This window comes from Ovis canadensis, chromosome 5, assembly GCF_042477335.2.
Source record: "Ovis canadensis isolate MfBH-ARS-UI-01 breed Bighorn chromosome 5, ARS-UI_OviCan_v2, whole genome shotgun sequence".
Classification (NCBI taxonomy): Eukaryota; Metazoa; Chordata; class Mammalia; order Artiodactyla; family Bovidae; genus Ovis; species Ovis canadensis.
In genome coordinates this window covers 61,617,209-61,632,897 of record NC_091249.1, presented here as the reverse complement: position 1 = coordinate 61,632,897, position 15,689 = coordinate 61,617,209, and the positions used below count along the sequence as shown (strand labels likewise).

General features: G+C 46.6%; 1 protein-coding gene across 1 annotated transcript in view; it reads left to right on the top strand.

Annotated features, from left to right (window-relative positions):
* Positions 1 to 340: 340 nt before the first annotated feature.
* The window catches only part of SPOCK1 (SPARC (osteonectin), cwcv and kazal like domains proteoglycan 1), a 591,932-nt gene continuing 576,583 nt past the window's right edge, over positions 341 to 15,689 (top strand). Inside the window, exons 1-2 of the mRNA XM_069592146.1 lie at positions 341 to 541; positions 1,141 to 1,326. Coding sequence (XP_069448247.1) covers positions 1,141 to 1,326 — 186 coding nt within the window. The 5' untranslated portion in view covers positions 341 to 541. The remainder of the gene's footprint in view (positions 542 to 1,140; positions 1,327 to 15,689) is intronic.

Below are 15,689 nucleotides of genomic sequence, written 5' to 3'. Positions count from 1 at the left end.
CTAAGGCATGCTGATTCAGCGAGTCTGGGGCGTGAGCCAGGTGTCCCGATTTTTAAAAAGTCCTCCCTACCCCCCATTAAGATGATCCTGACTTAAGTGGTCCAACGACCTTGCTTTTGAGAATGCCTCAACGTTGGCCCTCCTCTTGGCCTTGATTCTCGGTTCCCTAGCTGTCTCTCGCCAGCCTGGGCCTGAAAGCTTATTTCAGCCTTGCGTAGAGATGTGAATAACCAGGATCCCCAGCTGCCTGACCAGGGGCGGCGGGGCGGGCGGGGGGCCGCACAGCGGCGCGCGGCCGCCAGGGGTCGCCAGAGGCCTCGGCTCGAGCGCTCTGGCTCCTCCGCCCGCGGACGCCGCGCCCGAGCGAGCCTGCGAGCGAGCGAGCGAGCGGAGCCAGAGCGCTGCGGGCTCACAAAGCGGCAGGACGCGCGGCGGCGGGTGGCAGGAGCGCTGGGGAGCTAGCCAGCCGATTAGCCTTCTCGGCCACCGCGCCACAAGAGCTCGAGCAACTCGAACGCGGGGACCCGGGCCGGGCCCCAAGGTACGTTCCCCACAGAACCCCGCGCCCCAACTTGGCGTAGTTGGGACACCTCCCCGCGGCCACCGGGGGTGGGGGCTGGCGGGGTCAGGGCCTGCCTGGGGCTGTCTCCGTGCGCCCCTCTTTCCCCGAGGCGGCGGCGGGGGGCGAGGGAAGACACCCCCCGACCCGGTCCGCAGGTCTATCCCCCATTCAGTGGGAGCCTGGACTGCTGGTCGGAGCCCTGTTTACCCCCTCCCTACCCGAGCTCTGGGCGCAGTGTCTGGGAGTCAGGCTTGCGGGTCCAGGGCTCTCCGTTTTCGGGGAGGGGTTCTGAAGCCCCTATCCGAGAGCGGCGGTGCGTAGGGCGCCCGGACGATAGCGGTCCTCTATAGTTTGATAGAGGCCCCTAATTTGTGACGCAGCCTCTTCATTTGAAACCGACCCAACCCCCCTCCATTCGTGAGAGAGACCCCTGGGTCTGTAGATCCGCCGCAGGTGTGCCCGGGGCTGACCCTGGCCCCGCGGGGCGGTCCCCGCTCGCCCCGACGGCGGGGGCGCGCAGCCCTCCGCTCGCCGCCCCGGGCCTCCCCTCACCGCCCCCGCGTGCCCCTGCCCCGCAGATGCCAGCGATCGCGGTGCTCGCGGCGGCTGCCGCGGCGTGGTGCTTCCTCCAGGTCGAGAGCCGGCACCTGGACGCGCTCGCCGGAGGCGCGGGCCCCAACAACGGCAATTTCCTGGACAATGACCAGTGGCTGAGCACAGTCTCTCAGTACGAGCGGGACAAGTACTGGAACCGCTTTCGAGACGTGAGTACTCGGGGCCCTGCGGGGGGCGGGAGAGCCTCAGAGCCGGAGGTGGGTGGTGGTGGCGGGGCGGGGCGGGGGTGGGGGGGTGGCGGGGCGCCTTCCTAGAGTGTGGGAGAAGCGCTGGTGCAGACTTCGCAGGCAGCTTGTGGGGTCGGGGTTCATGGGCTTCATCTTGCCTGAGAGGAACTTTGAAGACAACTTCGAAGGCTTGATGCTCTTCGCCCCTGTTACCTGCGGTCCAGGTGTGTGTAATGGTACCACTGGGGGAAAGTGATTGCACTGAACATGGTATTAACAGTGGGCAGCTGCGGAGACAGAGGCTCCTTCAGCTTAGGAGTTCTCCTAATGCTGCTGGTTGACTTTATCAAGCCCCCTGGAGAACCTCCCTGGGTAGCAGTGACTTAGACCATCTCTGGCAGGGGGCGGGGTGGGGTGGGGGTGTCCAGAAGAATGCCTGTTGCCGAGGTTTAGGTTCGGAGTGAGCCCAGCTTGTTGAGTAGGGAGCCAGGTGTCCAGGAGGTTCAGAGAACCATGGCTTTGATACATGCTCCTGTTGGGAGGGAGCATGGGGGTTTGGACCCTGGGCATCCTTAGAATGGAAAGGGAGCAGGCACTGGTGAGTTGGTCCACCACCCTGAAGGGGAGCCTGAATGGCAGAGGATGCTCCTCTGAGGGAGACGTGGGAGGCGAGAAAGTTATTCCTGGGCACCCAGAGGCAATCTGCTGCCTGTTTCTGCCCCAGGCTGGCGGCTGCTCCCCAGGTACGACCGGGAAGATGCCGGCCCAGAGGCTCCTGACGCAGTCTTTCCAGCAGATGGCATCCCCTCTGTGCTGTGGGAGGTGCTGCCAGCTCTCTCAGAGGCTGCCCCAGGTGGCTGGGACCATGTGCTTCTAGGGGACTAGGGAAAACTTAAATGATATTTAACACTAGGAATTCCTGCCCTGGGGAGGGACCCATACCACGGAGCCCCTGGTCTTGGCACAGGACTCCTTGAGTGGGAGACATGTGGAAGTGGGACCTGGATTCCTCTTACCCCATGCCCGGCATGCCCAGCCATTGCAAAGGGAGGGCCTGAGAAATCCAGTTAATCCAGATGTCTTCTAGTACTTTCTAAAGAGCATCTCTCCAGGGCCCATTCCAGAGGCGCTAAGGCCTTGAGTGGGGACTTACTTATCTCTCTCCTCTCTGTTCCTCTTCCCTTTCCCTTTAGTTGATGGTGGTCTTTTCCTTGAAAGAGGCTTTCGAACACTTTGGATGAACAAGCGATATGAGGCCTTACTGCTCCTCTCCCCGCCACCCCCCGACCCCCACCCCCTAGCACCATGAGATCTGTTCCTGATCTGTTCTGTTAACCATCTCCCATCCCTTTTCTGTTCCACCCCAAAGAGCCCTGTACAGACTACCTTTGCCTGTGGCTGAAAAAGTTGGCCAAGCTGCCTGAAAGATGCCCTATGGAAGCTTCCATTCCCAGACTCACACAGGGTAGAAATTATCTTGCTTTTTTCTTGCCTTCTTCATTACATTTTAGATAAAGTTGAGGAAAGGGGCAGATGCTTGACTCTGCCCCTTGGCTAGAGCTGGAGGACACAGCCCCTTCTGCACACCCCCTCTGGTTCATGTGGTAGCTGGGTTGGATGGAAAGCGACTGTGCCTGTTGGTCTTTGGTGTGGACAGGTTTACTCTGCTTTTGTGTATTTTCAAGGTTTTCTAGTCTTGGTGTATCATGCATATGGCACTCTTCTTGTTTCCCATTCAGATTTAAATTTCAAAAGATTGGGCTTTTCTTCATTTCTCATCTTTCTTGCAAATGGTGACATTTTAAATTCTTGGATCAGTGTTTTTACAAGCCTAACTGATCATGAAGCTCTCAAGTGGGGTGCTTGTTAAATTGTAGCACCCAGACTCACCCCTTCCTCCTCAGAGATTCTGATTCTATAGTCCTGGGATGAGTGCTGGAAATCCATATTTTAAAAGAACATTCTAGGTAATTCCTAGGATGACTAGGAATACTTCCTGTTGAAAATATCCTAAGCTTAACAAAAAGAGAAAATCTGTGTTCAAATGCATTGCTTTTTTTGTTTCTGGAGCAAATTTAGGTGTTCAGCTAATATTTTTTAGCAGTATATATTCTTTAAAAATGATAATTTAATCCAACGTACCATTAAAAACATCCAAAATGTTTCAGAATTTCAAATATCTTCAATCATCAACCGTGGCATTAATATAAGCTCCATGGAGTCTTCTGATGCTAGCCGTGGGTCAGACATAATTTAATTCCATTAATATAATTTAATGCCGTTAACCTCTTTAAAGTGTTATGAAACTCAAACTAGATTCTCTTTAAGGCCGAGTCTGAGTGTCTTTAGTTGATTGTTTTACTTGAAATAACCACAAAACCTCCATCCCCTGGGACCAGGGACTAAAATGTTGCTTCCTGTAGAAGCAATTCAGTGGACAGTTGACAGAGCTTCAGCAAAGGGTGCCAGGGATCAGCCAGCCTGGTGATTTTCACTGAGCCATCACTGTTTCACTGGCCTCGCTGGAGATTGACAACGCTCAGCTTCTCTCCTGCTGTTTCAGTTTTGTGGAAACCACTGATAACTTTGAAAGACCAGGCCCTGAAACTATTATGATATTGTTATGATGCTTGTCAGTTGTGAGAAAGTAACTTTTTGCCTTTTACTTTGTGAAAGGAAACTTTTTGCCCTTTCCCTTGACTTGTTTTCTTTTTTTCTTTTTTGTCTGTTTTCTTTTTTGCACTCAAGGGAAGACATATTAAGAAGTGGCTTTTGAACTTTTGAAATTGAAAACTAAGAGCCCCTTTTAGAGAGTTGACGATACTCCTTGGTGGAAGTTATTGGCTAAATTTGAAGTGGAGGTGGCGGCGGGCTGTGTGCTCTGTGTTCTCTTGCCTGTTGAATGTGCTGTGATGTTGCCAGAGAGGACCGGTCAGCCTCTACCTAATACTTTGAAGTAGTCCTGTTGCTCTAGATACACAAATAATGCTATCTCCTTCTTTCCAGAAGTAAAACTTTCACAGCTACTCTATGGTTTGTTGCCTGGAGCAATGGAGCCAGGAGAAATATAACAACATACAGATGTTTGCTCCTGAATGTAGTGGGAGCCTGTTAGTTTGGTCATTCTTCTTTGATAAATACTAGCAATTGGGATGTTTTGGCCAGATGGAGACCTGGACTTCTGCACAAATACAGTATGAAGAAGGAGAGGATGAAGACAGACGTTGATGTTAAGTTGTATGGTTATTCCCTTCCAGCTGCTCCCACTGGTGTGCTTTTTGCTCCTCTGTGGTTTCAGGTTCAGGGGTGAGGATGCCGCAGCCATTTTCCTGATTTTTTTTCTTTTTATGACTCTGATTTGGCTTTCCATACAGTTTCTGTAAGGAGATTTTCCTCTGTTCATTTCCTACATTCATTTGTAATCTGTCCATTCATTCCAACAAACATCTGACTGTCTAACATGTGCTAGGCAGTGGCTAGAAGAATAAGATATATACATGTGATCTCTTCTCTCAGGTAACCACTTGTCTACTGGATGGAACTTTAACTTCCGCAGTCAGTATTTCTTCCTTGTTCTGTTTTCTTTGAACGAAATATTTATTTATTTATTTGGCTGCACCAGGTCTTATCAGTTGTGGCATGCAGGATCTTTGATCTTCACTGTGGCATATGGGATCTAGTTCCCTGACCAGGGATCGGACCCCAGCCCCCTGCATTGGGAGCTTAGAGTGTTAGCCACTGGACCACCAGGGAAGTCCCTGTTTTCTTTTTTAAAAAGTGGTATTCTTATAAAAGTAATATACACAAATTGCAGGTGAAATAGAACATTGTAGAAACAGTGGTATCTAACATTTATCCTGCACTTAGTGTGCTAGCCATTGTTTAAGGTAGTTTGCATATATTATCTCATGTAATATTCATAACCATCCTAGGAGAGAAGCACTATTATTCTTATTTACTAGGAAGTGAAGTCTCTTGCCCACAGAGCTGGACTGTGAAGGAGCTGGACTGGACCCAGGTGGCCTGTCTCTAGACTCTTGCAGCCCATTGAGAGAGGAGTGGATTTGGGCTGTGAGTCGCCACTCGTATTACACTGAAAGTCTTTGCTGCTTTCTGCCTAAGGGAAATCAGTGAGGAGCCTTAGGTTGAGACCAAGTGGAGTGGGAAGCCAGGTGGACACAGCTTATGGTAGAGGTCACATCAGGGCTTTTCTTCTGCTAATAATGAGCTTCTGATTTGATTAAAATAATATTGTTGCTTACACCAAACATGACATTTTCTTTCCTTTGCACTCATGAAACTAGCCCTGACATTTAACTCTGGGATAATTGCCTTTAGCAGGCCTGAAGACTCAGAAGTGTTGCCTTGGCTGGCATTTATCTTACTCCAGAGTGACCTGAGTTTGTAATTCTAATGAGACCACAAGGACCAGCCTGCGTGCTTTTTCCTTCTCGTGCACACGCTGTGGGATTTGGTGGTCTCTGTAGCAGGACTGGGGTGTCATGGAGCATCTGATCTGCTCATTTGATCTCAACGTCTCAGCCATAATGAGTTTCAAGGGCAAGGGAGGCTTATTGATAGAATAGTGGCTGCCTCAGTCTGTGGGGTCAGTGACAAGAGAGGTGGTGTGGCTTAGTGGATCAGCCATTAATCTGTCACCACAGAAACTCAGCTTGTAATAGAGAGTAGCAGAAAATCATTTTGATTAAACAGGTTCAAGGAGAATTAAATGAGTTTGTGATCCTGACTTTCCTTAATGAACCCACTATCTTAAATCCCCTATACTAGATGACCACCGATAGAAATAATTATTTCACAGGAATCATTATAAAGGGACAGTGTAGAAATTGATAAGCCTATGGCCATTCTTGTATTTCCTGCCCTTTCAGTTTACTCTTATAGAGAGAACCTAGTTTTTGCCTGGCAAGGATAGTACAGCGTGTGCCCCAGTCGACCCTCGCAGGCTGTTCCCTTATGTCTCCTGGTCCTCCCAGCCCTGCCCCAACTGTGCTCCAGTGGAACTGGATTGCTAGGCACAGGAGTACTCTCCTGTATGCTGAAGATATTATTTTCAAAAGCAAGGAATGGTTTCAAATGGATCATTGGACCCATACCTTTCCCCTGGAAGAGTGGGACATAAACATTAGCTCAACTATTTGTGCTCAGGGAGACACAGTAATGTTAGAAATTAAATATTTTAAAATGTCATTTCTTACTCACTGTAGTATGTTTCAAATTAAACACATTCAATATCTAAACTTGAACACCTTCAAGATGACTCATTTTACCTTTCCTCTGGGGAGGTGACTGTTTATGTTCCTTAGGAAATTCCTCAGACTCAAGCTCATAGATAGTTTCATCTCCCTGGGTAAGATAATTACAAAGGGAAGAAATTTTCTATAAGAGGCTAAATAATTTGCCCAAGATTACAGGTATTTTTTGGTTCGTATTTTCTCCATTATAAGATGCTGTCAATTGTAGAATGTGCCATTTTTGTGCTACTCAGAAAGAAAGCAGTGTTGAGAAGGAAGAGTTTAATAGAGCCATGGATAAAGCTAGGACTCCAGAGGATCCCCTCAGTGTGAAGGTAAATGAGAAATAAACTCACAATGCAGAAAAGGGACCATAGCAGAGCGATTCATGTGTCTCTACCTTGGCACTGGTGGATGAAGGGGAAAAGTAGGATCTGGGCAATTGGCAGGCTGGCTCTTTCCGATTTCTGGTCTGAGTGCACACAACTGTGGTGGTCTCCCTGCCCCAACCTTAGACAGTAAATTCAGTCTCGGGCTGTTTGTCCTCTCTGAATCTCTGACTTCTCATTTGGTAAATGTGGGATGATCACAGTGTATTGGTGAGGGCTCCAATGCAAGTGACTGAAACCTGGTCCACACTGACTTAAATGGAAAAGAAAATTTACTTGTGTAGCTGAAAATTCTGCTGATAAATTATAGATCTAGATAAGGCTGGATCCATGGGCTCAGGCTGCACTACTAGACTTGGGTGTGTATGTTTGTCATTTTCTTACCACTTCCCCAACCGCCCACCCATCTTTGGACTCTATTTCCCACGTGTTGGTTGTATTCTCAGGTTGATTAGTTCCATGTAGTGACTTATGGCAATTACACATTTCTATTAAGCGAAAGAGGAGAGTGAAAAAGTTGGCATAAAGCTCAACATTCGGAAAACTAAGATCATGGCATCTGATCCCAACCTTTCATGGGAAATAGATGGGGAAACAGTGGAAACAGTGTCAGACTTTATTTTTCTGGGCTCCAAAATCACTGCAGATGGTGGTTGCAGCCATGAAATTAAAAGACGCTTACTTCTTGGAAGGAAAGTTATGACAAACGTAGATAGCATATTCAAAAGCAGAGACATTGCTTTGCCAACAAAGGTCCGTCTAGTCAAGGCTATGGTTTTTCCAGTGATCATGTATGGATATGAGAGTTGGGCTGTGAAGAAAGCTGAGCGCCGAAGAATGGATGCTTTTGAACTGTGGTGTTGGAGAAGACTCTTGAGAGTCCCTTGGACTGCAAGGAGATCCAACCAGTCCATTCTGAAGGAGATCAGCCCTGGGATTTCTTTGGAGGGAATGATGCTGAAACTCCAGTACTTTGGCCACCTCATGCGAAGAGTTGACTCATTGGAAAAGACCCTGATGCTGGGAGGGATTGGGGGCAGGAGGAGAAGGGGATGACAGAGGATGAGATGGCTGGATGGCATCACTGACTTGATGGACGTGAGTCTGAGTGTACTCTGGGAGTTGGTGATGGACACGGAGGCCTGATGTGCTGTGATTCATGGGGTCGCAAAGAGTCGGACACGACTGAGCGACTGAACTGAACTGAAGATACTGTAGCTTTTATGTCTCAGTATTGCCACAAAAGTCCCAGAATTGAGACTTGTCAGGTTTACCTGTGTTGTACCCCAGTTGATCACTATGGCCACGTTGGTGGCATATGTGTTAACTGGCCAGTCTTGGGTACATGCCCATCCCTGGGGTGGGACCTGGGACCTGAGTGGTGGGGACTCCATCAACTTGCATGGTTGAAGAAGGATTGAAGGGTAGTTTCTTAAGGGGAAATGGATGCCTTCTGGGCAAACATCACAGGGGTCCACTGTGTTGATCAGCCCCACTCAGCTGGCATGGGGAGGATAAATTGGCTAATACTAGTGAAGCTGTTAGCAAAGTGTCTGGCTTAATACTAAGTGGAGGCTATTAATTTTATTAGTATTAACAACTCCTGTTGTACTTACATATGCATTATTCTTCAATTTATGGTTGTATGTATTTATGTTTTAGCTTCTTCTGTAGTTTTGTTCTTCCTGAAATAAGAGCCTGAGTTTTATCATGCCTTGCATGCAGTAGGTGGTCTATTAGCATTTTATTGATTTGAACTATTACTTAAGCACACCTCATGATCAATCTCTGGGAAAGGAAAGCCTGTAGAATTACTGGTGCAGATTTTTTGGTATGTGAAGATTCTAGGTTACACACACATTGAAAAACATCTTTTTTTTCTTTCATTCTAACCCCCATCTCTAAGTAGGACCTTACAACCTTTTAACCCCTTTTAGGATATCCTGAGGAGAAGGCAATGGCAACCCACTCCAGTAGTCTTGCCTGGAAAATCCCATGGACGGAGGAGCCTGGTGGGCTGCAGTCCATGTGGTCGCGAAGAGTCGGACACGAGTGAGCGACTTCCCTTTCACTTTTCACTTTCATGCATTGGAGAAGGAAATGGCAACCCACTCCAATGTTCTTGCCTGGAGAATCCCAGGGACAGGGGAGCCTGGTGGGCTGCCATCTATGGGGTCGCATAGAGTTGGACACGACTGAAGCGACTTAGCAGCAGCAGCAGGATATCCTGATGTACCAAGCTCTTTGTCCCCAGACCTTTACCATTGAGCCCAGTGCAGAAATCTGCTTAGTGAATGTTTGAATGAATTTGAGTGAATGAAGGAATGAAGGCGTGAACTCTTCCGTACCAGGATTTTGCACACTTCCACAACAAGGAAGCAGATGTTTATTGTAGAGGGGTGGCCCCAGGACGCCATGCTGGCCTTGGACTTGTGTCTCTCATTCTGTTAGTAATTGACCATGATGATGGATACAAACCAATGGGCATGCTGTGGAGAGGCAGGGGAGCTTGACTGAGAAGCTCAATGCCCCCCTCACAATCTGGGTGCAGTCCCTGAACCTGCAGAAAGCTCTTCATGGTGAAGAAGCCCCTCTGAGCCTGGGCTCACCTTCCAGTCTTGTGGATGAGCTTGGGTCTTGGCTGCAGCATCACTGTCCTCATCTGCAAAACTAGTGATCGCACCTCCTGGGGGGTTTTGGGAGCATGGAGTGAGCTTCTGGCACAAAGTAGATAGATCCTTGTGATCTTTAAGTGCCTGATATAATTACCTGTGATTCTGATATAATTTCCGAGGGTCCTGGGAGCATAAGTGAGTTGTTGGCACACAGCTGTAGATGTCGCTTTCTGTCTCATGTCTTAGAGAAATGTTGGGGAAATTGGTTCCATTTTCCTTGAGCCTGTCTTTACTTCATACCTTGCTGGCTGGAAGGCTGTCTTCAGTTCTGTATGGTTTTTTAAAAGTTAAATTTTTTCTGATTGTAGGTCCTGTCATAGCCATCTCTGTTGTGTAAATTGCCCTTGCCCTGCCTCTTCCTTTAAAAACATCCTTCCTCCTCCTCTGGGGTCTGGGCTCATGAGTTTCTCCTTCTCTCTCTGGTCAAGAGTCCTGGGCTTTAGAACTCCTCCAGTTCTCACTGCTCTTTAGAAATCAGGGTGAGATAGAATTTCTTGGGTAGAGAGATTTGTGAACTTTCTATTAAAAAATGAGACTGGTATTACATGGACTGTTCCTTGACTTCCTGCCCATCCCTCCCTCCCTTTTCTGAGAACCAACTGGGCACCAAGCTTGGAAGCTAAAGATGGAAACCAAGATTTCCACCCACAAGTGTCAGAGTTCAGACTTACCTGCAGTTGGAGTGCTGAACAGTATGAGGCGTCATTGCCCCTGGGTCTGGGTCCTTCCAGTGTCCTTGTGACAGATGTGAGGATGTTGATTTATCTTGGGGCCAGAAGTAAGGTGTGTTCACAGACTAGTGATGCAAATTACTGGGGATGCTCCTAGAAGGATAGCACTGATGTCCAAATTAACTCGATTGGGTTGCTATTCTTAGGATTCTGTGCAAATATGTCCCTCAGGAAACCCTCTCCCTTTATCATTTAGGGCCAAGTCTTCTTTGGTGCAGTGGGGAAGGAAGGAAGGAAAGACATGTTATACATTTTGTTGTAATACTTTGCAAACTCTTCTTGTGTGATCTGTGACACGTCACACTACAGAAGACACCGTCAGCATTCCCCAGCATAATTATGTGGTGGGTGAGCAGGAATTTATGCAAAGTCCATCGGCTTCTATGATTGAAGCAGAACTTACTTCGTTGTTCCAGGCAATCTTTGCAGAGATAAAGCGTGGAGAAAACAGGCAGAGAGCAAAAGGCTCCACTTTCTATTGTAGCTCTGCCCTGACTGTTCCACCATGTAAGCAGAATCACTCTGAGTTCTAAGAAGGGCCAGGCCAAGTTGCTGATGATGCTTCATGGCTAAGGCAAAAAGAAAGATGCCCAGAGAAAGGTGTTAGAGCAGTGGTTCTCAGAATTACTTACATCTTTATAATCTTGAAAAAAAAAATCATTGGCTTGTTTAAAATGCAGATCTCAGCCAGAGCAGTCTTGAGTAGGTCAAGAGTGGCACCCAGGAACCTGCATTTAAAATAAGCAATCCAGGTGATTCTGATGCAGGTAGTTCTCAGACTGTATTTTCAGGAAAGCTGTGGAGAATTATTATTTATCCCCAATAACCAATACCACTAGCACTAATGAATAATATGATTTTAGACAAAATGAGCATTTGAAGATGCAGAGTAAATTATTATGAGTACTGTATTTTCCCTTGAGGCCAAGAATGCTATCGTTGACATCAGTAGAAAGAAAGGGCTTGCTTTCTGGTGAATGTATGTACATGGGTCTCAGCAGAAACCTTGTCATGAGCTGTTCCTCGAGTGGGGTGACATTTGGCTTGTCACCACTCCTAGGGCATCAGGGCTGCTTATGCACATGAGTTCAGGGGAACTGATGTGGGACCTTTCCCATGACAAAGTCTGAGCTGATGATCTCAGCAAATTTCTCCTCTCCAAAGGGGCCTAATCACAGCCAACTCTGGTCTGACTTTGCATCTTCTCTAGCAGGCCTGATGATGATTTGTGCACAGATAAGCAGGAGGACATTGACTCCATTGATTTCTGACATTGGCATTGGTCTATGGAGAAGTAGGTATTGAAGATGGTGGATGTAATAAACAATGTTTACTCTAGGCACAGAGATGCAGATATTGTTGTCCTTTGATATCAGCATAGGGTTGGTTCTAGAACCCCTGTGGATACCTCACCCCAAGGATGCTCTAGTTCCTTACGTAACACGGCCTAGTACAAGCTCCCCCACCACACCCGAGGGTTCTGCATCCATGGCTATAGAGGGTAGACGGTATTGTCAGTTGAGAACACAGAGGAGGTCTGAGGGCTATGGCCTGGACAGTGGTACTACTTGCAACTCTCCTGGTGTAGTAAATCTTCATGCTTGATTGATCAGATCATTTTGGAAAGATCAGAGAACAATAAGAGCAAAGGCTAGTCAAAGTTTGGAAAATTTATGAGGATCAACAAGACATAGCAGTAATTCCTTGGGGCCCACTGAGCAAACTCTGAAACTTTGCTTTACTCTGTGTTGGCTGAATTTCCTCTAATTAATGGCACTGAAAATTGACAAAACTATTGCCGAGAGGAAGAAAATAGTTCAGTGTATTGAACAGACTTGAGTGGCTATTTGGAGTGTTTCAGTCACCCCATTGTTAAGGGATAATTGGATAGTTTCCAGGTATTTCTGTACTCGCTGGACATGTTGAATTCCTCTGTGGCTTTGGTGGGCTTGGTTGGTTGGTGTCCAGTACTTTCATCCCACAAAAGCATCACTTCCCACCTGAGCTTGCTAGCCTTGCTGTGACTCTACCTGGTCTGTAAACTTTGACCAGCCATCTTGAATGAGGTGAAAGGAGTGAAAGTGAAAATGCTGTCCATGGTAAAGATAAAATCATGCTGTCTTTCCTGGTATTAGATAGTTTTTTTTTTAATAAGGTGAAATTGGTTTAAAAATTCCTCCCTCCTCAGATCTTTGCATGTGCTTTAAAAAAATATCTTTTTTTTTTTCTTTTTTCCCCATGGTCATCCTGAACCTAGATAGATTCGTACCTTTCTAGTAACCAGAGCCTGGTGCACAGCTTCAGTAGTTCGTTCATTCATGTTTTCACACCACAGATACTCACTGTCCAGGCTTCTGTGTACTAAGCACTATGCTGGGCAATTAGATGTAGCAGGTAGCAAAATTCCTCTCTCTCCTCCGGCATCCACAGTCTTCTTGTCTGAGATCAAGAGAAGGAACAGAGGAGCTTGGTGGCCAGGGAAGCCTGTTAAGGATTCCTCTGCAAAGGGAAAGGCCTGGTCTACAAAGGGACTAGAGAAATCTGAGCAAGCTGGACGTCCAGAGGCCTCGGGACCTGGGAGAAAGTCACATAAGACTATCTCTGAATCTGTCTGGTGGTCAAGCCCTTGAACTTATTTCAACTGTTACTGACATAGATGGTGGCTCCTGCTCTTTTACCTGAGTTTAGGACCCAGACACGGACAGCAGAAGGGTGTGGCCTGTACAGTTGAGGTGGAGCATTTAGGTGATACCAGACTGGATGTGTATGGAGGCTGAAGTCCAGAGAGTTGAACATTGTCAGGGCTCCAGGTCAAGGCCAGTAGCAAGTGGAGAGATAACTGCAGAAGAGTCCTGATCTTTAACAGCCTGGCACGGGTGGAGAGTGTGTTTTATTGGAGTGGAAGATGTGCAGAGAGAGCGAGGGTTCCAGTCATATCTGTTGCACTTTCACACACCATCCACCCAGCAGCCTAGTCAGGGGACAGGATGTCACTAGCTTCTGAAAAGTCCATCTTACGTCTCCCATACTCACTGTCCCCGCTCCAGGGAAGAGCTCTGCTGAGTTACAACTCTAAGGTTAGTTTTGACTGCTTTTATACTTTTATCAATGGCATCATAAGAAGGAATTTGTGTGTGTGTATCTGGCTTCTTTTACTCAGTGTTAAGTTTGCGGTACATTGTTCATTGTGACTGTGGTTGGTTCATTCTCATTGCTGTGTGGACATTCCACAACTTACCTCTTCTTTTGTGAAGGAACACTTGGATAATTTCTGGGTTTTGACTTACAGAGTAGCAATCTCTTGGACATGTTTTCTGGCGCGTCTATGTGTTCATTTTTTTCAGACGCATACCTAGTTGTGGAATCCGTTGCTCGTAAGATAGGTGAATGTTCAGCAGAGATGTGGCTACATAGTTTTCCAAAATAGTTCTGCCAGTTACTCTGCCTCCATTAGTGTATAGAAGTTAACGGGGAGCAACATTTTTGTCTCTAACTCATAATCCAATTCAACCAAAATGTGTTAAGCATCAATTATGTATCAAGTACTTGTCTACCCTTATGGAGCCTCTGTTCTAGTTGAGGGAGAAAAACAGTATGCAGACTGAGGTACAATAGTTGGTTTTTAAGTGCTAAGGATAAAATAAACTAGGGTGACTCAATTGGAAAAATAGTCTCTTCAATTAATGATGTTGGGAAAACTGAGTATTCGCATGCAAAAAAAGGAAGATCCCTATCTTCTACCACTCACAAAAATTAACTAGAAATAGATCGAGGATTTAAACATAAGGTCTGAAACTGTAAAAACCCCTGAAAGAAACCATAGGGGGAAAAGCTCCTTAATGTAGGTCTTGGCAGTGATTTTGGGATATGGCACCAAAAGTGTAAGCTTGCAAAAAGCAACAAATGGGACTATATCAAACTAAAATGCGTCTATAACAAAAGAAACAATCAATAAAATGAAAAGGCAACCTACAGAATGGGAGAAAATACTTGTAGACGTTCAATCTGATAAGGGATTAATATCCAAAATATATAAGGAACTCATACAACTCAATAGCCAAAAAACAAATCCAAATAAAAACAGAATAGGACCTGAACAGCCATTTTTCTAAAGAAGATATACAAATGGCCAAGAGGTACATGAAAAGACGCTCAGTCTCACTAATTATCTGGGAGTTGATCCAGTAAATCAAAACCACAATGTGCCGCCACCTGACACCTGTTGGAGTGTGTGTGCGCGCGCGTGCACTCAGTCATGTCTGTTTGTGACCCCATGGACTATAGCCCGCCAGGCTCCTCTGTCCACGGGATTTCCTAGGCAAGAGCACTGGAATGGATTGCTATTTCTTTCTCCAGGGGATCTTCCCCACTCAGGGATCCAACCTGCATGTTTCACATCTCCTGAACTGCAGGCAGATTCTTCACTGCTGAGCCACCGGGGAAGCTCTTACCCATTAGCATGGCCGCCAACACAGCCATGAGTGATAACTAGTGTTGGTGAGGATGTGGAGAAAAGGGAGCCCTTGCTTAGTGCTGTTGGAGCTGAAAATTGGTGCAGCCACTATGAAGAACATGAAGTATGAAGGTTCTTCAAAAAATTAAAAGTTGAACTATCACATGATCTAGCCACCCCATCTCCGAGTATATGTCTGAAAAAAATGAAGTTGCTGTCTTGAAGAGGCGTCTGCATTGCTCTGTTCACTGCAGCATTATTTGCACCAGCCAAGACATGGGAACAACCCCGGTGCCCTAGACACAGGAATGAATAAAGAAACTGTGCGATACATGCGCAATGGAATACTATTCAACCACGAATAAGACGGAAATTCTGCAGTTTGTGAGACTACAGATGAACCTCTAAGGTATTACGCTAAGTGATATAAGTAAGAGAAAGAAGATTACTGTATGGTATCATTTATGTGGAGTCTAAAAAAGCCAGACTCAAAGAAACAGAGAGGAAAGTGATGTTTCCCAGGAGGCCGAGGAAATAAGGAGCTGTTGGTCAAAGAGTGCAAATTTCCAGGTATAAGGCGAGTACATTCTGGGAATCTCACGTGTAGCATGGTGACTAGTTAAAAACACTACATTGTAAACTTGAACGTTGTTAGGAGAGTGGACCTTAAATGTTCTTACCATAACAACAGCATCAAAGCGGGAATTTTGTGAGGTGGTCTGTTGTCATTGGTAATCATTTCACAATATGTGCCTGAATCAGATCATCACTTCGTGTACCTCAGACTCACACAATGTTCTCTTGTAACACTGAGGGGAAACTCCGTTAAAGGGAATAAGAAGGAG